This window comes from Callorhinus ursinus, unplaced genomic scaffold, assembly GCF_003265705.2.
Source record: "Callorhinus ursinus isolate GAN/ISIS: 27379988/994484 unplaced genomic scaffold, GSC_fseal_2.0 scaffold2, whole genome shotgun sequence".
NCBI classification, from domain to species: domain Eukaryota; kingdom Metazoa; phylum Chordata; class Mammalia; order Carnivora; family Otariidae; genus Callorhinus; species Callorhinus ursinus.
The window spans coordinates 70,762,716-70,785,654 of NW_027397064.1; the positions used below are offsets into that span (position 1 = coordinate 70,762,716).

At 39.5% G+C, this 22,939-nt stretch overlaps 1 protein-coding gene across 3 annotated transcripts in view; it reads left to right on the forward strand.

Annotated features, from left to right (window-relative positions):
- The window catches only part of CCDC148 (coiled-coil domain containing 148), a 236,277-nt gene extending 233,130 nt beyond the window's left edge, over positions 1–3,147 (forward strand). For all 3 annotated transcript variants that reach the window (XM_073883847.1, XM_025854665.2, XM_073883855.1), the window contains one exon: positions 1,761–3,147. In XM_073883847.1, coding sequence (XP_073739948.1) covers positions 1,761–1,907 — 147 coding nt within the window. In that variant the 3' untranslated portion in view covers positions 1,908–3,147. The remainder of the gene's footprint in view (positions 1–1,760) is intronic.
- Positions 3,148–22,939: the final 19,792 nt, after the last annotated feature.

Genomic DNA, 22,939 nt, shown 5'->3' on the forward strand with positions numbered 1-22,939 from the left:
AAACTAGATCTAAGGCTCAACTACGTTGCTTCTCAGACACAAATCTCTGTATTTTCAACTTGTATACATCATTGCCTCTAGTTTCTGTACGTCCTCAGTTGCCAGAGTCTTTTGATTCTTCCCTTCATAATGTTTGACAGTTCTCTCTTCCTTGCTACCAGCCAAGCTTAGGCATTTATTACTTCATGTGTAGACCGCCGTAGTAGACTGCTACTCCAGTGTTCTACCCAAACTGCCCTGGTCCCAAATTGACCTATTTCACCTCTGAATTTGCATGTGCCTTCCTTTCCTGCTCTATCTCTTTTCCTCCTTTCTCTGCTTCATAGAAAAATAGGGTGAACATTACCGTTAGCTCAAGTGCTGCTACTTACCTGAGGTCATCCTGTCTCACCTGCACCGGGAGAGGTACCTCTGTGTTCTACTATTCTTGGAACACCATCCACATGTGCCATGAGCTGTAGTTATCTATATACATTCTTATTACCTCTATTAGCTTAAGAGCTTCTTGAAGGAGGGGCTGCTTTCAACAGCTTATTATTCTATCCTCTAGGGGGACTTCAAGTCCATGTAAAATGCCTCATTAGCTAAAATCCGTATGTGACTACCTTATCATAGCAAACAGCGTCTGTTGACATTTAATATTCGTAGAAGAGGAAAAAGGCCCAATCAGCTATAAATGAAAATAGAAATTGAGCCACTCATATTTCAATTCCCACTTAGAATCACATTGGCGGAAACATTTTCTAATTCTGCTTGAAATAGAAATCCAGCCTTGGAAGGAGAGTTCAAGTGATTTTTTTTTTGTTGTTTTTTAAAGTAGGGACCATGTGTTTAAACACAATTTACATATTGCTGAATGACTGAGAAATTGAATGTTTGTTTAAAGACCAATGCACAAGGTTGTGGTTTAGGTTTATTTTAAACAATGATTGTCTATACTTTCTAATTCTAGCTATCAGTAATGAATCAATGATAGTACTGAAAGTAAATTTTCCCCCATCTTTTAATAATTTCAATGTGTTATATTTTGATGAGTAGGATATTCTCTACACCTTGTGTTGGAAACTACAGATATACTGGAAAATGATAATGTCAAGAATATTTGGACATTTTCGGGGCACCTGGGTGATTCAGTCCTTAAGCGTCTGCCTTTGGCTCAGGTCATGATCCCAAGGGTCCTGGGATGGAGCCCCGCATCGGGCTCCCTGCTCAGCGGGAAGTCTGCTTCTCCCTCTCCCGCTCCCCCTGCTTGTGTTCCCTCTCTTGCTGTGTCTTGCTCTGTCAAATAAATAAATAAAATCTTAAAAAAAAAGAATATTTGGACATTTTCTTTTCTTTTTTTCTTAAGATTTATTATTTATTTGAGAGAGAGAGAGAGAGAGAGCATGAATGAGCCCAAGCAGGGGGAGGGGCAGAGGCAGAGGGAGAGAGAGAATCCACAAGCAGACTCCCTGCCTGAGCATGGAGCCCAACTTGGGGCTCCATCCCAAGACCCTGAGATCATGACCTGAGCCAAAATCAAGAGTTAGCTGCTTAACCAACTGAGCCACCCAGGTGCCACTGGACATTTCCAGTCAAAAAACAAACAAACAAACAAACAAAAAACACCTCAACAGAATATAGTCAGTATATATACCAAGTTTATAGGCATCTACCCAGAAAAAACAAGTTAAACAGCTTGAGGAAATGTGGAACTAAATGATAAAATGTAATTTAGTTCAATGAATTGCTACTTATTTAAATGTATTTTATTTCTACAGATAATTTCTGACCCTAGACTCCGTTTCGAGTTAGCGCTTCGAGAAGCTGGACTTCATAAAACATTTTATGCCAAAGAGATATTTCCAAAAATCAGTCCTCGAAAACCTCCAAGAAAGGACATGGAGTCTACTGTATTTAAAATCTAGAGTTCATCTGCAAATCCTATTATATGTAAATAAGATTTTTCTTTGAAAACAAATGTTTATATGGATAACAATTACTACTTTCTAAAACCTTTTTAAATATCAGATATAGAAATCAAAGCATTCATTAAAACATCTTTGTCTTTTATGACTCAGAATTTCATAATGTCATGCACTATTTCCTGTATCTTTGTTACGTCTAATAGTACTAAATTCAACAAGACTATGAGACATAATTATGACACATGTGATACATGTATTATCATTTAGTAAATTGCATATTGGAGGTTAAATTATCCCATGAAAAGAGCTCAAAATAACCATTTGCAAGAATTATAATTTATGTTGCTAGTACCTGCTGAAGTTCATTTCTGCTTGTTATTTCAGAATTTGACTTTTTAATTATGGAAACTCCATTATCATTAATACTTCTCTTATTTCTTGATTATTATAAGAGGAGACTCAACCTTTCTCTAAATTTAGAAACCAATTTGGTATACCATGTTTACTGCAAACCAATCATCCAAACAATTTCATTTTGCAAATTAGCCTGTAAAAATAAATTAGAAATTAGGAACAGCATTTCAAGCATGGGAATATCTGTTTTGGCTTGGAAAAAATGTATTTGTATGGTTGTTTAGAAGAAATATTTTAAAATTTATAATTTAAATGCTATCAAAATTCCAAATTATTTAATATCTAGATGGTATTATAGATAAGGAGCATTTTTTTAAAAAAAGATTTATTTATTTTTAGAGAGAGAGAATCTCAGGCAGACTCCCCACTGAGCGCAGAGCCTACTGCAGGGCTTGATCCCACAACCCTGAGATCATAACGGGAGCTGAAATCAAGAGTCAGCTGCTCAACTGACTGAGCCACCCAGGTGCCCCAGATAAGGAGCATTTCAAATAAAACTCAAGTGTAGGGGTGACTGGGTGGCTGACTTGGTTAGCGTCTGCCTTCAGCTCAGATCATGATCTTGAGGTCCTCGAATCGATCCCTGCGTTGGGCTCCCTACTCAGTGGGGAGTCTGTTTCTCCCTTTCCCTCTGCCCCTCCTAACTCCCCTCACTTGTGTGCTCTCTCTCTCTCTCTCAAATAAATAAAATCTTTAAAAAAAACCCATCAAGGGGCGCCTGGGTGGCTCAGTCGTTAAGCATCTGCCTTCGGCTCAGGTCATGATCCCAGAGTCCTGGGATCGAGCCCCGCATCGGGCTCCCTGCTCCGTGGGAAGCCTGCTTCTCCCTCTCCCACTCCCTTTGCTTGTGTTCCTGCTCTCGCTGTCTCTCTCTCTCTCTCTCTGTCAAATAAATAAATAAAATCTTTATTAAAAAAACCCATCAAGCATATATTTCTTGCTATTTAAAAAAAATTGATTATTTAATCAGAAGAGCAAGTCGTTGTTGGAAGTTACCACCGTTACTGTTAAGAAGACTACCTCCACCCCTTTAAGCTCTTTTTCTCTCCATTGCAACTCCCTGCCATTTCCTAGGCATCTCTAGCCCAGGGGCTGTAGTAACTGCAATAATGTAAAAAAAGACAAAAACCAGTGTGACTAGTAGAATATTTGGCTTCATGATTATTTCCAAGGTGATGGGAATAAATAATGTAGCAAACACAGCTCATTAGAATAAACCTTCACTAAAAAGTCTATGGGCAAAACCGCTTATCTCCACCCACAAGTCATTATAATGACCTCCCAGTTCAGCCTTTTGCATCATCACATCTCATAATAAGAAGAAGAAAAGGAATCCTTAACAAGACTCAGGGCAGTGAGCATTGGCAACTGTCTTGAGGATGTCTCCCACAGTCACAATTTCCTTTATGGGCCCTCGATTTACTTGACGCAAAACTTCAGACCATAAGCCATGAAAGCCCTGCTCTGTCAGAGCACGTCTTCTCTCTGTGGCAAGACATATTGTGGTAATGTCTCTCTAGTGTTCCTTCCTTATCTGTAGGGATGTTATTCTGCCTCCTAATCTTTTTTTTTTTTTTCACATTAACATTAAGATCTGATTCTTCCTTTGTTCATTTATACTTAACATTTTTTTCCTTAAATTTTAGAAATAATTGTAGCTCTAGATAATCCTTCTAACTTCACAGATCTATAGTTCTCTCTTTTGTTCTATTTGTGCAGTGTTCGAAAAATTTCGCAGCTTGCTTTCTGGAGCTATGTCCTCCCCTAATTTTATCTGGACCTGCTATTTCCTTTGACACTGCTGTTCCTGTGGTGCTCAATTTGCATTCTCCTTGCAACATTTTCTCATCGTGATGGAACTTTGTCCTAGTAGTAAGTTTTGACTCCTTAGTCTGGGACTTCATGGGACCCAGACTTCTGTGGCCCCTTCAGAGTTCACTGCAAACTCTTTATGCTCATTCATTATTAGAGTATAAAACCCCTCTCAGCTTTCTGAAGTTTCCAGTGAGTACTTCTTGGCTCTTTAGGGTTCTCTAGTCTGTCTGATGTCCCTTGCTTCCCTCTGTCCTGCAAAGGTGTTGGTATAAGCAGGTCTTACAGCTGTCAGTGGTTAACTCCTTTACCCATTCATATTTTGTAGTATATGGGAATTCCTTGTCACCTACTTTTGAAGACTATCCCCATGGGTGTTTGGCTTTATTGTGCTATTATTTGTTTCTTTTTATAGGCTACTTTGAGGAAATTAAAAAATTATGCCACTTCTGCTGTCATCTTCCCAGAATCCCCACAACTGAATTCTTGATCCCAATGGCCTTTCTTGCACTAAACAAGCCCACCCCATTTCAGTAATGGCACCACCATCCACCACAGATGCAAACGTGAAATCTGAGGGTCACTCAGGCTGCCCCCTCTCCCTCACTAGTAATATCGAATCTATCAAGACCTACTGACTTTCTGGCTTCCACACTGGAGCCATTCTTCCAATGGAAGATACGTGCCATGCTTTGGGGCCATTCTCACATTTGGGGATTATCTCACATTATGTACCCATTTCCCAGAGTAGATGCTAGCTACTCCATTTTCCTGGTTCTCATGGTATATATTCTATGCAAGTGAATGCACCTTTTTGAGATTTCATTATTAGAGAGCTATGTGAGAACCCAAGAATCCATTTTCTGGTGAGGTTAGTAGTGGAGGCTTTCAAGCTTTAGGGAGTAATGGTTGCATAGCTGGTAGTCTCTAGCAGTCAGTGTAGGTGATGACTGTAGAGGTGCTTGGGACTACCAGAGCAGCAGTGGGTCTCCATGAAGCAGTTTCCTGGTTAGGGTTGAGCATCTTCCCAGTCGGATAACCTCAAACACAGACTCTCTGGTCTCCCAGAAAGACCTAACACTCTTTAATAAATTGCTTTTCTATTTAAACTAGCTTATGTCAGTTTGCTACTGTGGCGGCAGGGATACACTGATCTTTCTGTAGTTGCTGTTATGCACCAAGCACAGTCTCATGCCCTCCACTGATCTGTCTTTTAATATGTCCTCTCAATTACCATCTCCCCTCTCTTCAGAAAGTAGGAAGAAGAAAACAGTTCAGGCTTTTTTTTTTTTTTTTTGGTCACCTTAATTGTTGAGTACTGTTTATCACAGCAGTGATTTTCACTCTAAGGAGAGACCAACTAGAAATTACTTTTTCTCTCCTCAAAGAGTTCGGTGCATTTCCCCATATCCAAAGTCCCATATAGCATTTTTAAAAAGCATAAAGAGCCTGGAGCTTCCTATATCTGGTATATATTTGCTTATTTTTTATGGAGCCTGTATTTTCTTGGGTTTTCTTTTGGCCTCATTAAAACAACTCCATCATCTCCTTAGCTGTGATAGATTTTAAGTTCAGGACACAGAGGTAAAGTATAAAGTCATTTTGAAGGTAAAGACATTTTTAAGGAAACTTGGGGAAATTAGAAACTTTTTAAGATCAAGACTGTGTTTGGCTGGAGAATCTACGATACAGAATTTTTCAGATCTCAGTCAGATCCTAGGAATGATGAAGTTTCACCTAAGGAGAGAAAAAGATCTGAGAATTCTGTTTCTGACATCCGATCAATTTGTTTTGGAAAAATGTTACATGCTTCCTGATGCATTTGAAGATGAGCACTTGCTAGATTACTGCTGAGTACCAGAGCGGTCCTGAGGGGGAAAGTTCTCAGGAACTTAGACATTAAGCATTTAGGAAGAGTGAATATTGCACTTTGAGCCTCAGCGTGGGACTGGATTATAATAATAGAATCCATGAACTGTGTGACCTCATGGAATCAAGTCTCAATCCTGAGAGAGGAATATGGCATCAAATCTGTCCTGTTCTTGTCATGTTAAAATCTCTAGAAAGATGTTTTCCAACCTCCACAGCAATTCCTCTTTTTACACGAACAAGTGCCTGTGTTCTTTTTCTTTCCTATCTTCAATAGCATTTGAGTCTACATTTTTCACTGCTTAGCCTGATTCAGGTTTGTATTTAAGTACATGTTTTAATGTCACTGTAGGCCTTACTAATTTACCAGGTGCCTTTTTTTCCCCTCAGAGAATGTATTATTTTGTATGTGGGAATGTAAGCGTGGGGAAAGAGCAGTTGCATTATTTCCCTCTGTTTTGCACATTTTCCCAGACACGTCAATATTACTTAGCACCACATATGCTTTAAGTTCCTAATATTTATAAATAATTTCAAAAACAATTTGCTTACATTTCTTTAGACATTTTATAAATGTTGTATTAATCTGAAATGCTTACCTTCACAGTATATTTAAAACAAATGCTGCAAAAATTGTCCTGTTACTGTTGAAATATTATAAATTAACTTAATTTGGGAAGATTATTAAAAGTAGTATTTATTTTTAAACTTACCAAAATGAAATAAAACGTTCCTTGAAAGCAAAAATAACTGACTTGCTAAAGGAAATCCAGCACAATGCAACATGAATTTATGTCCATGTGGATTAGGACACTGCTATCTGGAAAGAAAATATCTAGATAAAGTGAAAATATTTTTTCATCCATATTATTATATCAGTATATCATAGTTGCTTAAAACTGGCTTAAAGGACCAGCAGAAGTCTTGGAGCTTTTTTATTTTTATGTCTCTAAACAATTATCTTCCCCCCCCCATTTTCTCAATCCAAATCTATAGTTTAAATCAGTTCAACAAATATTTACTGAGATTGTGGCATAAGATAAAACAAAATTACTACAAAATTGCCACATTAAAAAGAATGAATGAGGATTGTGGTGGTGGCTGCACAGCTCTAAATATTCTAAAAACCATTAAATGATACACTATTTTTTTAAAAAGGACTTATTTATTTTAGAGAGAGAATGCAAGTGAGTGGGGGAAGGGAAGAGGGAGAGAGACAATCCTCAAGCAGATTCACTGATGAGCCTGGAGTCCACAAGGGCTCGGGTTGGGGCTCCATCCCAGGACCCCGAGATCATGACCTGAGCTGAAATCAAGAGTTGGATGCTTAACCGACTGAGCTACCCAGGTGCCCCTCAATAAAACTGTTTTTTTTTTTAAGATCTTATTTATTTATTTGAGAGCAAGAGAGTCTGAGTGGGGGGTGGGGCAGAGGGAGAGGGACAAACAGATTCCGTGCTGAGCAGGGAGCCTGATGCAGGGATTGATCCCAGGACCTTGAGATCATGACGTGAGCCAAAGTCAGATGCTTAACCAATTGAGCCACCCAGCTGCCCCTCCTCAATAAAACTGTTGTTTTAAAAAAACAAAAAACAAAAAACAAAAAACAAGGAGAATTACATGGCCTTATATGAAAAGAGAACCAAGATATATTGTATAGATGAGAGGTGGGGGCAACAACAGAAAAATACATATAGAATGATATTTTTGAAAAAAAAAAGAGTACAAAGTTCTGAAGGATAGATAAGAAACCTTCAACTGTTACTTTTGGGCTATTGGAATGGGAAGTTTGTGTGGAGTGACAACCAGGAAGTCTTACTTTTCCCTTTGTACCCTTCTTTGCTGTTTTAATGTTTACCATGAGCTTGTATTATTTTCATAATTTTATCTCTTTGTTTTTATAATTTTAAAGCTAAATATTTTATCTGGTGCTATGTATGAGATGCCAAGGAATCTAAGAGTTCCAGAACCTGCATAAACTGCCCTGTGATAGGACTGCCAGCAGAGGGTAGAGATGGATAGGAGTCGGTAAATGATTACTGTCTCAATAACGAAATGGATTGATGGATGGACAGGTGAACTGTAGGAGTTTTGTCTTTATATGGGATAATCAACTCATAAGTAATTATCTATTGTTGCTCTGAATAGGTATACGTATATAGAGTAGAAAGACACAGTTTAAAATAAATCCCTTCTTAGGGCTCCTGGGTGGCCAGTCGGTTAAGCATCTGACTCTTGATTTCAGCTCAGGTCATGATCTCAGGGTCGTGGGGCTGAGCACATGTCAGTCTCCACGTTCAGTGGGGAGTCTGTTTAAGATTCTCTCTCTGCCCTTTCCCTTTTCCCCCTCCCCCCCTAAAATAAATAAATAAATCTTTTAAAAAAATAAATAAAATAAATCCCTTCTTTTCTCAAAGCATGCCCAGCATATGGCTGAGAAGATAAAACATCTCATATTTAAGAAAAAATACAAGTAAAAGGCAGTAGGTAGGAGAAGACTGTAGAACAAGGCATTCGTGTCCTTCTTGCTACCCTCCTGGCTTGTGTTCCAACTCCTCAGCTTCTTGGGACATTGGAACAGTTTGCGTCTCCTCCTTTCCTTCCCTGCCATCTCTTCCCTGTCTTAAGCAGAGAGATGAGAAAGGACTAGGAGGTAAGGGAACAGAGAGGGTAGACCAATATGAATGGGTGCAAAGATTTGTGTCAAGGGGTAAAAGGGAGTGTTATAGTAAACATTGCGCAGCACACAGGTAAGTCTGGAGTTAAAACATGAAATTGGGATACCATTGCAGAGGACTTCTGTGGTTGAACGTGACCCAAACTGCCCTCCTGGAGAAATGGAAATTCCCCTAATCTCCTACACAGGTATAAATAAAGGCAACTGCATAACCTCTAAGTGCAGGCACAGGAAAATAGGTAATAGAATATTATGCAGCAAGAATACTGGGACCCAGAACTCAGACATTGGGCATAGATGATTGTCCTAAGTGACGTGGCTTGTTGAGTGGCTTTACAAGGTAGCAGAAGTTATCTTCTGGGTGATAATGGGACACTTCTAGTAGGAAAGGATGCATTTCTGGGTGCCCTTTTGTTCAAATCTGGCAGTTTTTTTCATCCCTGCAGGCTGCTGACCATCGTCACCTCTCTTGTCTGTTCCCATGTGAAAAAAAATGATACATCATTCAGATATTTCCTTTGTGCTGTTTGTGAGTTTCACTTCTGTCATTCTCCAACCTAACCCCCTTTTCTCAGACACAAGCCCATGGACCCTTGAATAACAGCCTAAGGTGTCCAAACTTTATCATGTAGACAGTACTGAAAAATAGTTAAGCTTTCTTGGACATTGAAACGAAGACAGTGTTTCTGGAAGGCTAACGTGAGAGTTGGTACAAGTTGGATGAAAGTAGGGAGAAGACTGGGACTGGGGGGAGCCCTTTATGATTAGTTAGAATAGATCAGGTGTGAGATGATGTGAAAATGGGGAAGAGTAGGGTCTGATCCTTATCAAATGAGGGGGAAAAGAGAACTCTGAACTCATTCACTCCTTTCCCTTTTACAAAGTTCCTTTAGACCATACCCAGTGAACCACGCCTCCTAGTAGCCATGCCGTTCTACAGTCCCATCTCTCCACACTGAATCTGGATGACCTTGTGACTTCTTTATCCAACATAATGGGCAGAAGTGATGCTGTGCCGGCTCTGAACCTGAGCGTTAGGAAAGGCCCGGCAGCTTCTGCTTTTGTGTTCTCAGAAGAAAGTTACCATGTGAGAAGTCTGATCACCCTCCTGGAAGATAAGCCACACAGAGAGCCCTAGAGGATGAGAAGCTCTGTGGAGAGAGACGCCATGGGGTGACGCACTGAAGCACCAGACACTGGAGGGAAGAAGTAATCTGGGACATTCCAGTAGATTCAGGTCTCCACATGACTCCAGCCCCAGCCACTGTATGACTATAACTGTGACCATACAAGAAACCTCAGGGAGACCAGCAGAAAAACCACTCATCTGAGCCCACTCATCCCACGGAATTATGAGAAATGGCAGTACATTATTGTTTTAAGGTGGTTTATTGTGCAGAAACTGATATCTGAATCTAAATCTTGAACAAGAGATCCTGGACTTGACTATGTTCAGTCCTTTGCCTGAACTCCTAGTAGGAGCAGCCAACGTCTATTGAGCACTCACTACACACCAGTCACTGTTCTAGATGCTTTACATGTATGACATAATTTGATCTACAACAACAACTCTATGAGCTATGCACTAACATTAGCCATTTTATTTAATGGGGAAACAGGCACAGTAAGGTGACTTGCCTTGCCCAATCTTACACAGTTCATCAGAACCTAGATTTAAAGCCAGGTAACCTGCCTTCTGAGCCCTGAACTCTACTGCCTCCTAGTCTCAGGATTTGCCAATCTGGCCATCCTTCTGTTGTCCCAAATATCTAGAACCATGTTGGGTCTCAATTGAAAATGATGGGACTTAGCCACAAGTCACATAGTGGTGACTCTTCTTTGGGTTTTTACCTGGATATGGAATCAAATGTATCATAATAATGTGATTTAAGAAGCACTGAGAAAGTCCCCCAGCAATCCACCTACCCTTAAATGATCTCCCATTATCAGCAATAGGTGCTAAATTCCTTTCAGTAGTGGAGCAGTTATGAAAATGTGAATTCTCTAGAAGGGCTACACCTTGAGCCATTGTTTTCAAGGTCTATCCTACAAAACTTTCTTTCCTAAGATCTATTCAAGCACCAAATGACTTCCCAACTAGTGACTATAAAGTTTCACTTCCTTTATATATATCAGTATTTTTGCCATTTTGTAGATTAAGACCCTATATCAGCTTGTATTTTTACCTACTCCTTTCCACGTTTCTGGAAATGCCTACATGTCCTACAAAAGTGTCCTGGTTGCAGCCTGTCATCTTAGCCAACCCTGTGGCTCCAACCATAGCCCTATGCTCTGAAGACCATCTTTTGCCATCTCATATTTGGCCTCACATAGGCAGTTTCCATTCTCTCTCTAAGCTGGGCTCCAAGCATGAAATTTCCTTAATTCCACACGCTAATAGCTATGATCAATCTGTAGCAATTCACAAGATTTATTGAAGGCTTAGAGACTAAAAGGGGATTATGATCAGAGAAGTAAAGGACTAATATTTGAGATGTGATCACAGGCCCACTCTTCCACAGGTCTCCCACCAGCCACCATTCTCCTTGGCATGGCTTGCCAGGATGTAGTAGTGCCATGATGTCATAGTGGCCTGCATCTAGGAGAAAACCCAAGTGCCTCTTCTGCCTGCAGGCAGGCTCCAACTCTGTCAGGCCCTGAGGGATGAAACTATTCCCTTGAGATTGTTTAGTCTTCCACGGTGAATAACAAAATGCACAGAAATAACAGAGAGGAAATGCTAGCAACACGTCCTTTAGAATACAGCTGGCAGATGCAGAGAAAATACCTGTGGAAATGAACCTCTGAGCCGGTGGGCTGTTTGTGTGGTGGGCATATGAGCAGTGTTGAGTCTAAGCAATGGCTGTCAATTTCAGAGACGCCCATCTAGAGCCAGGTCATTAGCTGACAAGTTTCCTTACCTGCACGCTTTGCAAACAGTCATCAGATATTCCCTCAACTCATCCTTTTATAGAGAGGAGACTCGTTTCCATCGTCTGACTCTTTTGGAGGAGTCTCTATGTAAACTTCTTCACGGTGCACAGACTGAATTGATCACATTTCAATTTCCTATTTTAATGTTACCTAGTACTGTTTTTTAATCAAATTGATTTTTCAGTCAGTGTTTGCCAGTGTGTTTGCTTGCATTGCTTCTTGCATTCTACACATTCTTCTGAGTTTATTTTTTCCCCTGAACTACATCCTTCAACTAGCTGTTCTTTCAGCAAAAATCTAAGTGTAGGATTTGTATTTTGTCCTCGTGCCTGAATAATATCCTTTCTGGGTATAAAACTCCAGGTTTATAATATTTTTCCTCAGGACTCTGAAGATACTATCTTCTAGATAATCTAGAATCTTCTAGAATTTATGGCTGCTATTGAGATATGTGCTATTAATCTAATTGTTCATTTATAGGGAATCCTGTTCATTTTTTGCATGCTTTTGATATTTTCTCTTAGTTTTCTTAGTTTCACCACAAAATTTCCATGTGTGATTTGACTTTACTTATACTGTGCTTCTTGAATATTTATGTCTTTCACCAACTCTGGAAATTTCTGCCACTACATTTTTAAATATTTCCTCTTTATTGTTCTTCCTGTTCTCTCCTGCTATAAACTTCTGTTAGAAATATGTTGGATCTTTTCATTTTATTCTCTACATTTCTTACTCTTGCTTTTATATTTTCCATCTCTTTTTCTTTCTGTTCTATATTTTCAGATTTTTTTTCAGTTCTATTTTACACTTATTCTTTCTTTAGCTGTGCCTAATCTGCTATTTAATTAATTCATTCACTGAGTTTCCCTTACAAGTTTTTTTTATTTTTGTAATTTTTAAATCTTGAAAGGTTTTGAAATTTGGAATTTCATTTGGAAATAAAATTTGCTCTTTGGTGTAATGGTTAAGACCCTATAATCTGGCATATAGACCGAAAGTGTGCCTACCCCTGCCCCTACCTCTGCCGCAAAATCGTGTATTAAAATCCTAACCCCCAATGTTGGTATTAGGACAGGGGCTTCTGGGAGGTGATGAGGTCATGAAGTAGAGCCCAAATGAATGAGATTAGTGCCCTTGTAAAAGAGGCTCCAGGCACCTCCCTTGCCCTTACCACCATGTGAGGTTGCACTAAGAAGATTGCTGTCTATGTCAGGAAACCAGCTTCACCAGACACTGAATCTGTCAGCACCTTGATCTTGGTCTTCCCAGCCTCCAGAACCATGAGAAATCAATTTTTGTTGTTTATAAACCACCCAGTCTATGCTATTTTGTTATAGTAGCCTTAATGGACTGAGATGTTTGTATAAATAATGTCCTTGTACAAATTTCAACTCTACCACTTATTAAATTTGTGACCTAGAGCAAGTTATTTAACCTTTTTGCCCCAGTTTTCTTTTGTATAAAATGGAAAAATACTAACACCTCATAATACAATAATAATAGTGTTGCTGTGAGGATTAAATGAGTTAATATTTTTAAAAAGATTTTATTTATTTATTTGAGAGGGAGAGAGAGACAGTGCAAGTAAGAGCTCAAGAACAGGGGGAGGAAGAAGCAGACTCCCGTTGAGCAGGGAGCCTGATGCAGGGCTCAATCCCAGCCAAAGATAGCCGCTTAACCAACTGAGCCACACAGGTGCCCCAAAATGAGTTAATATTTGCAAAACATTTAGAAAAGGGCCGAGCAAGTGGCCAGTGCTGTACTATTAGCATCAGCAGCATCAACATTATTCAAAGTGGCCTTGTCTTTTTGCATTTCTCATTCCTGTGTTTCAATTACCTCTGTTATAGCTTTAATAATTTTAAAGATGTTTCCAGTGCTTTGGGGTTATGTTAGCTGTCCATCTTGCAGAACCCCAATAGACTTCTTCCTTCACATAACATGATTTCACAACTGCCTTCTTTCCTTGCTAGTCATCCTGCCCTCTCAATATTTCCTTTCATTTTTTTCTTATCAGCTTCTTCCACTTCACATTAGTTTCTTTCCTTCTTTGGTAGTGTATTTCAATTCTACAGAGTCCTGTAAGTGCTATGTCAACCTGCAAAGATAAATAGCCTCATTAATTGGTCTTCTACTGTCATTGAAACACCAAAGCCCATTTATACCAAGAGCAGTGCATGTTGGCTTGATGCAGGAAAATTTCACTTCAAAATCAGACTTTGATCCTGTAGAAATATTCCCCGGTATCGCTCTTCTTCTCTTCTCTCTAGTGAGTATTTTAGATTTAATCATTCTTTCTGATCGCTATTGATGTGTTCATCATATTTTCTCACTGCATTCATGACTATGATGAACTGTGCTTTGAAAAATAACCTTGGTTGGCTACACTATCTTGAGGAAGAATACCCAGACAGGCTAATGCTAAGATTCAGACCTCCTTGGCAGATATATTCCTACACTGAAGACAAGAACATTAGGACAAGCAGTCTCTCTACTGGTAACCATTACCATACCCAATTCCTTTGCTCTGATTCCTAACTTCCCATGTAAACTTCTTAGAGGCCATGATTCCTCCTGTAGAACAGAGGCCCGTGTAGAAAGGCCAACCTGCAGGCATGATCCTATCAGGTCACATAGTATGAACTTTCTCTCTAAAAATCAGTAAATTAGAATTTGGCATCATAAAAACCACAATATAGACCTCACTGAGCCTTTGCTTTTAAAAAATTGTAAAATATGCATGCCATAACATTGACCATTGTAACCTTTCTTGAGTATCCAATTCAGTGGCATTATGTACATTCATATTATTGTGCAACTGTCATCACCATCCATCTCTAGAACTTTATCATCATCCCAAACTGAAACTATACCCATTAAACAATAACTCCCCTGTCTTCTTTCCCTCAGCCCCCGGTAACCACTGTTCTACTTTCTTTCTCTATAAATTTGACTACTCTAGGTACCTCAGATATGGAGAATCATGCAATATTTGTCTTTTTGTGTCTGGCTTATACCACTTAGCATAATGTTTTCAGGATTTATCCATGTTGTCCTATGTATCAGAATTTCATTGACCCTTTTTTAACATACTGAATTTTATACATTTTTCCTTTCTGGGAAAGCTAAGTTTTATTAGTCACAAAGCCAGAAAGCGTTTTATCTGCACAGATACTGAGACCATGGTGGATATTTCTCCCTCATCAGCCCTTTAGATGCCATTCTCTTCCATAGCTGCTGCTCTGGCTCTGTCATGCTTGAACTTTCTTTTGCCTTTTAGCAAAAGAAAGACTTTGGAAACACATCACCTTCACATGAAAAGGGAATTTTTATTCTGAAATATGTAAGCTGCTTAACTTATTAGGTGAAAATGTGAAGGCACTGACCTTCACAAGTAGGGGAGCTGACTAGTCTAACAAGAAAATGATGTCTTTGGTGGCCTTAGCTTGTCTTTAATCCATCTCTGCCCTCCCCACAACCTTGGGATATTGTGGAAGGTAGCGGTCAAGTCTTGGTCATCTACACCCAGACACAGTTTCTTGTTACGGGTACTTGTCTCTACCTCCCTCCCCCTCCTCCCACTTACCTCCAACAGACTCCTCACTGGTTCTGCTCCATGCCTGTCAGCCACTTTCCTTTGCCTAGGCTCAAGGCCCCATCTCCTTAACCTGACTTGTAGGGTCCCACATAATAGAACCCCATTTTACCTTTCCAGCTCCAGCCAAACAGGACATAACTAGAATAGTGGTGTCCTATTTTCCTTCTTTGTCCTATTTCATTCTTTTATTTTCAATGAAAACGCCCTCCCCAAAGTCTCTTTCAAAATTTCAGCCCTTAAATAAAGCTTGTCTCAAATATTCACCTTGTCTAAGAAACCTTTTCAAATCCTAGCTCCATATGATCATTCTCTCTGTTGACTCCCCAAACACTTTTATTTCTACCTCTCTTTTGGAGTCTCTCAGATAATCCTTTGAATTATAACACATTTGTCTTAGTGCCTCAAACTTAGTAGGCTATACATTGTTTAAGGAAGTTACTGTGTCTTGCTCTCCCACAACACCTATCACTATGACCTGCACAAAGTAGGTTCTTTATAAATACATTTTCTTCTATCATTTGCTTGTTGACTTAAAGCAGATCTGTGGTATTGCAACCTTAAATCAATCATGGAACCAGCTGTATAACAGGTGACTTCTCTGGAGTCCCAGTGGAAGAAAGAAGAAGGCAGGACAATGAAGTGTAGGAAATATATCTGAGTAGTGGACTGGTTTCCACTGCTGATTATTTACTCAGAGTAAGTAGAACATAGATAACATTTGCTTGCCTCTTAATTAGTTTTTGTTGGTTGCAATGTTGGGAACACATGTAAATGCAAAGGACCTTAAACCCAGATGAAAAATAAAGTGATATGAAAATGAGAAGAAGAACCCAGATCTTAAATAATTCATTCTTCTTATTCTAATAGGGCATGGGGCAAAATCACATTACTCAGATGATTTCTCTAACTCCGGAATGTCCAGTGTTTCATGATGGTAATGATTAAGCTACTGTAGAGAGTAACAGATTTTCTAAGAAATTTTAGAAATTTAGAAAACACTGACCCAATCCTAAATTGCTGCCTTTTGTAGCTAATTCTTGACTAATCCTCTATAAAATGTTATATTGGTTTCTAGGTTCTTTGCTTGATGATTTTAAAATAAAAAAATAAAATTATTTTATACTTATAAAAATATTTAAATCAAATTTAAAGTTTCAGGGAGAAAAGTGGTTTAACGGTGGGCTTTTGTTCTCTAGTGAAAACTGTCATGCTCAGTGTTTAGAAAAACAAATTATAAATATCAATTCTGGATTGAGTGATACCTATCTGGGGGGAGTAAAAAAGCAAATCGGAAATGGGGAAAACAGTTGAGGAGTTAATAATGAAGTAGGTTGCAAATTATAAGTCTTTCAGTTATTCATCTTAGGAGACACTGGATGGCAGAGCCACTGGCTATTATTTTAGGATTCTTTGAAGATAGAAAAAGTCCTGAAGGACTGAGGAAAGAAACATTTATATAGATCATTTATGTTTTAAAAGGGACAAAGAGAGACCCCGATAACTAAATATTAATTTACTTAGCTCTAATTCCGAAATGAAGATTGTAGATCAAATCCTCAAAAAAACCAAGTACTTGTGGTATTGACTTCTACAGGCTCACAGAATCCTGTAGAAGAACAGTGTGGCTTTATGAAACTCAGTATGTGTCAGACAATTTTAATTTCCTTCCATGACAGGATGACGGGACATGTAGCTTGGGAGGCAAGCAACAGAAGCCATTTATCTGTCTTTTACTCAAGCTTTCAATTCTTTCATACACGTGATGCCCAGCAGCCAGCTAGGAAAATAAGTCAAACACCATGTTTCTCAAGCTTCAAGCCCTGGAGAATTCCATGAGAACTTTCACATGTAAGAATAAACATTCTTGTATTAGAAGATTATCTTTTTAAAAGTATTCTACCCGTTAAAAAGAAAAATACCAACTTCTGTTTTGCAGTAAATATTGTAATCGAAAGATCTTCACGTGGAATGGAGTTTCTTAAGTCAGTGTTTTTCAAAACGGTTTTGGGTCCCCAGATGTACTTTGGAGGCTGTATTACAGGGTCGCAGCAGGAATCAGATGGCACAAATAAAGCGAGGTACTGAGAGAGTTACTGAAAGGACTATTTACAAAGAGGGGGTCAGAAGGTAGGAAATAAAGGATGGTGCAGCTGGGAACAGCTGTTACTGGCCCTGATCTGAGGGCATAGGGGGAGCAATTACCAGAACCTAGAGAGGACAGCAATATGTCAAGGGCCACCAGCAGGAGGTCTGGACATTGGTAGGGGACACGTTATCCTGCCATGAACAGCCTGAGGCCGGTGTCTGGACCCATGAAGTTTTATGCAAAGTTGGGGATATATGTGTTAATGTGCCTCCTTCTGCAGAGTGGGCCCATAGATTTTATCAACAGTCTCCAAAATGAGTCCCAAATGTTAAGAGCTATATTTTTAAGTGATGGAAATAAAATTCAAACTGACTTTGTTATATTCCTGAATTTTATGGTTTATAGCCCTTGTTAAGGATCTACAGGGTACAAAGCATTGAATAACATTCTATAACTAGATACAAATAAGCCAGGAGAAGTTATTTAGTGTATTTTGGACCAAAGATTCAGTTTTACTGAGCAATTGTTAAGTGTGTCAGTTATTTAGTTTGTTGGTGCTTAGAAGTGAAACATGGAACTAAAGAGCTGGTCGTGGTGGTTAATGAGTTCACATAGCAAATTACATTGAATAATATACACATATTACTCTGAAAGTGGTTAAGAATAACATTTGGGCAAAATTAAGTTGACAGGCAGTTAACTATATATTTACTTTTATCTATCTATCTATCTATCTATCTATCTATCTATCTATCTATCTATCATTTTCGGTGGTTTTGTTTGTTGGTTTTTGTTTATTTTTGTATATATATCATTATATACTACACACACACACACACACACACACACACACACACACACACACTTGCCCTGGTGCCTGGTACATTGTAAGAGTGAATGAATGAGCACTGGGTATTATGCGCAAACAATGAATCATGGAACACTACATCAAAAACTAATGATGTAATGTATGGTGATTAACATAACATAATAAAAAAAGAGTGAATGAGTTATACACATAAGTTCATTACATATATACACACATATAAAATATATGTCTTAATCAGCTCAAGCTGACAAAATATCATGTGGCTTAAGCGACAGAAATTTATTTTCTCACAATGCCGGAGGCTAGAAGTACCAGATCAAGATTCCAGCCTGTCCCATATCTGGTGAGCAGATGGCCACTTTCTTAGTATGTCCTCACATGGTCCTTCCTTGGTGAGTGTGGACACAGAGAGAAAGAGAAGGAGCTTTCTGGTGTCCCTTCTTATAAGGACACTAATCCTATGCAGCCAGGGCCCTACACTACGCTCTCCTTTACCTTAATAATTTCTTACTGGCCCCATCTCCAAATACAGCCCCCCTGGGGATCAGAAATTCAACATCTACATTTCAGAGGGGATACAAAAATTCCTTTTTAAAAAAAATACATTCTGTGGTGAGGACATTTGAAATTTGCTATAAGAGTGAGCCTTAAATATACAATCACCATGCTGTGATCCCCAAAATGTATTCATCTTGTAACTAAAATTTGTATCCTTTAACCAATTTAAGCAGCATCTCCCCATTTCCTTCATCTCCCCCCCCCCCCCCCCCCGCCCGCTCCTGGTAATCGCCATTCTGTTCTCTTGTCTAGGTGTTTGACTTCTTTTTGTTTAACTATTCCACATATAAGTATTACTATGCAGTATTTGTCTTTCTTTGACTTATTTTACTTAGCATAATGCCCTTCAGTTTCATCCCTGTTGTCACAAATGGCAGGATTTCCTCCTTTTTATGGCTAAATAATAGTCTATTCTGTGCACAGGCCACATTCTCTTTATTCATTCATTGATCAACACTTAAGTGTTTTTTTTCCCCATATCTTGACTACTGTAAAAAAGGTAACTGTGAGGTAGTGGATGGTGTCAATTCACTTGATTGTGGTAATCATTTCACAATGTATTTGTATATCAAATTATCACATTGTACACTTTAAATATATACAACTGTATTTGTCAATTATATCTCAATTATATGTGTGTGTGTGTGTGTGTGTATGCACACACATTGAGGAATAAGAGTCAAGTGAAAGAGCTTGATCTTTATAAACTATTCCAGGGGAGACACCATCTAAGAACTTGGAGAAGTTCACCTAGAGGAATACCCTGCCATATTCACAGACTATCCATTCTTCTAAATCATTGGCAGCAAATCACCAGGGGAAAATTTTTAAATAGGGCTTCCCAGTCCCATTCCCAGAGATTCTTATTTATTTGGCCTGAGGAAGGGCTCCAAATCGTGTTTTTTTTAAAGGCTTCCCTGGCGATGGTAATGTGTACCAGTGTTGAGAACCACCTGGAGTAGGTGCATTGACCACCGCCCACCCCACCTTCACACTCAGGCCATCTGCTCCAGGGCCCATGCTCCTCACTATACTACACTGTGACCTCTTAGAATTGGGACTAGTTGTTCTTCTCCTAATTATTAGTTCACATTTTATCTTAGAGACACTAAATTTTTTTCTTTATGAAGCAATGCTAGCCAGCCCAAAGCCAATTTAGGACCTGCCATCTGCCAATGAATAGACTGTATGGAATGCATCTATGCATCTTGGTATCAGCTCCAGGCTCTGGGCCAGGGATGCCCCTTCCCCTCACGTTTCCCTTTTCTTCCCCACTTGTTTGAATGTATGCTATTTTGATGTGCTTTTATTATCCTTGTAAACTGTTTCTAATTATTTTAGGGAAGAAGAAGGGATATATATTTATAATGAATGAATGAACAAAGGAACAAAGATATCAAAACATGCACACAAACCACCATACATAGGAATAACCAGGAGAGAGTGTTTGCAAGCCTATCTATCTGTTTCTTGAAGAGTGTTCAAGGAGGGCAAGATGAGTGGAGAAGATGGAATTAGGAGTGAAGTGAAAAGCCAGTGAGCAGACACAAGGCAGGCACAGGGGAGCAGTCGGAGAACACCTACAGAGGACTTCTCTGTGGCAGTCTAAGGGGAGAAGGGAGACATGGGCCTTTCAAATGAGGACATGCTGGGTGGTCAGAAGCCAAGTTCATGAAAAAGGATGAATGTTCTCAACACAATATAGGAATGAGAACAAATCAGTATCTTCCTAGTGTAACCTTAGTTCGAAGGGAACAAGAAGGAAAGTTATGCTGGGCTGAGGGGGAATTAAGCTTGGAGACCTTCCTGAAGGTAATGAATCTGGATTTGGTTGTGACAGCAGGGAAAGCCATATGCTATAGGGGAAAACAAGAGGTTCTAGCCATCGCCACAACTCTACACTGATGGTACAGAGGATTTTCCTCCCCCAAAAAGTGAGATGGGAGGGACAATCGGGGGAGCCCGGCCGACAAGGGACTGACTAAGGTAAGGATGAGTCTTGCAAAGATTGGGCATTTTGTAAGAGTTTATACAGGACATGCTAACAAGAGGATTCCTTCTTCATTTAACGAATATTTATTGAGCACCTAGTATGTGAGAGGCACTGTTTTAGGTTCTTGGGATGCATCAGTAAATAAAACAGGTAGACTTTGCCCTCGTGAACCTTATAATCTAGGCAGTAGACATTAATCAAATAATGACCCAAATCACAACATAATTGCAAGGTGTGGTGAGTACTTTGAGGAGGCTGTAGAAGGGCTGTGGGAAGCTGTGGGTGAGGCTGGCTGGGAGGGCTCCAGTTTGAGGACCAGGAAGGTGGTGGACAGATTGGAGAAATATTTAGGAGAATCAATTAATAGGATTTGTCGATTGACTGGAAGGAGACAGAATCATCAAAGAGGTCTCCCAGGATCCTGGCTTGTTCAGCTGATACTATTTTCTGAGATGGGAAATAACTAGTGGGGAAAACACACATACACAAACTTATGTGGGCGGGCACACATACCCGCACACTCCTAGTCAGGAGCTGAGAGGATGATTAATTGTAATTCTTCTTCTCTCTCTTTCATAACCTCCTCTTCTCCCAATAAAAAGGAAAATAAAGGCAATTTTCCAGGATCTGACAGGTAAAAGTTAAACCTGAAGGCTTATGGAGAGCACTACAAAGTATTCCACGTGGTCTACAAAGATATGAAACAAAATGAAAAGCTCACTAATGACTGCAGTGTTATTCTACATTACTTTCAGCTCTGATCTTTGTATCTGACGGTCGATTATTGGGGTACCTTAAAAATCACACTCCAAGCCTATCAATTGCCAAAAGAAGTCCTCAAACTGATGCACCCCTCAGGGGGGTTGTTTGTTGTCAGTGATTAAAAGACAATCTTTTTTGGGGTGCCTGGGTGGCTTAGTTGTTAAGCGTCTGCCTTCTGCTCGTGTCATGGTCCCAGGGTCCTGGGATCGAGCCCTGCATCGGGCTCCCTGCTCGGCGGGAAGCCTGCTTCTCCCTCTCCCACTCTCCCTGCTCGTGTTCCCTCTCTCGCTGTGTCTCTCTCTGTCAAATAAATAAATGAAAATCTTTAATAAAAAAATGAAAAAAAGAGAAAATCCTTTTTATCTGAGCAGGAGCAGCCTCCTGCAGACTCCACCAGCCTAGACCATGTTGACCACCAACAGGGAAACCCACCCTGCCCCTCCACTCTGTCACCCATGTTGCAAATAATCTTTATTATGATTGGAATTAAGCTTTATTTGAGCCACGACCATATAAATCTGTACACAACACTACACACTATACAAGCATGTCAGCCATCCTCCACCCATCCCCCATCCATGCTTTAGAAACCCTTCAGGGGGGGCGCCTGGGTGGCTCAGTCGGTTAAGCGACTGCCTTCGGCTCAGGTCATGATCCTGGAGTCCCAGGATCGAGTCCCGCATCGGGATCCCTGCTCAGCAGGGAGTCTGCTTCTCCCTCTGACCCTCCCCCCTCTCATGTGTTCTCTCTCTCTCATTCTCTCTCTCAAATAAAATAAATAAAATCTTTAAAAAAAAAAAAGAAACCCTTCAGGGGGCAGCAAGTCATACAGAGCACAGTCACACAAAAGTACGACTTTCACATCCTGAACTCAAGTCTAAGCTCAGTTGTTATTAATTCCTCAGCCTATTAGGTTAATATTGAAATGAGATTTAAAAATATAGCCTCTTTGAAAGATTTCCTCAAGAGACAAGAAAACGGCTAGAAGGTAATTTAGTCATTTGTGAGTTCTGAAATCAAGATCATTCTTTGCATTACCTAGGGTTTTCATCTGAATTTATATTGTGGCCCAGAATTGTTATATTCCATGCTAAAAATCACAAACATAGGCAAACATAAGCCTCTAATCCTATTCCGTGGTGCACTGAAATCACGCAGGGGGGTAGAAAACAAGAATGGTCAAATTTCCTGAAGGGTGACCTCCTCATATAGACCTACATTACACTGACTCTTTTTTTATGTAGATATTCTAAGTGTGCATCATCAATTTCTGTCACTTGTCCAACACCTAGTAAGTGCCTGACAATGTTCCAACATTTCTGGACTGGTTTCAGAAACAGAGTGACTGGAAACTGTATCTACAAGTGGCTAATCTATTTTGATGTGAGCTTAATTAATGCTGCATATGAAACTCCAAATGTTACAATCCAGGAGTTTTAAATTTTTAATTATAGACTAACAGTTATTCTAAGATGAAATTTTAATTTAATTTAATGTTAA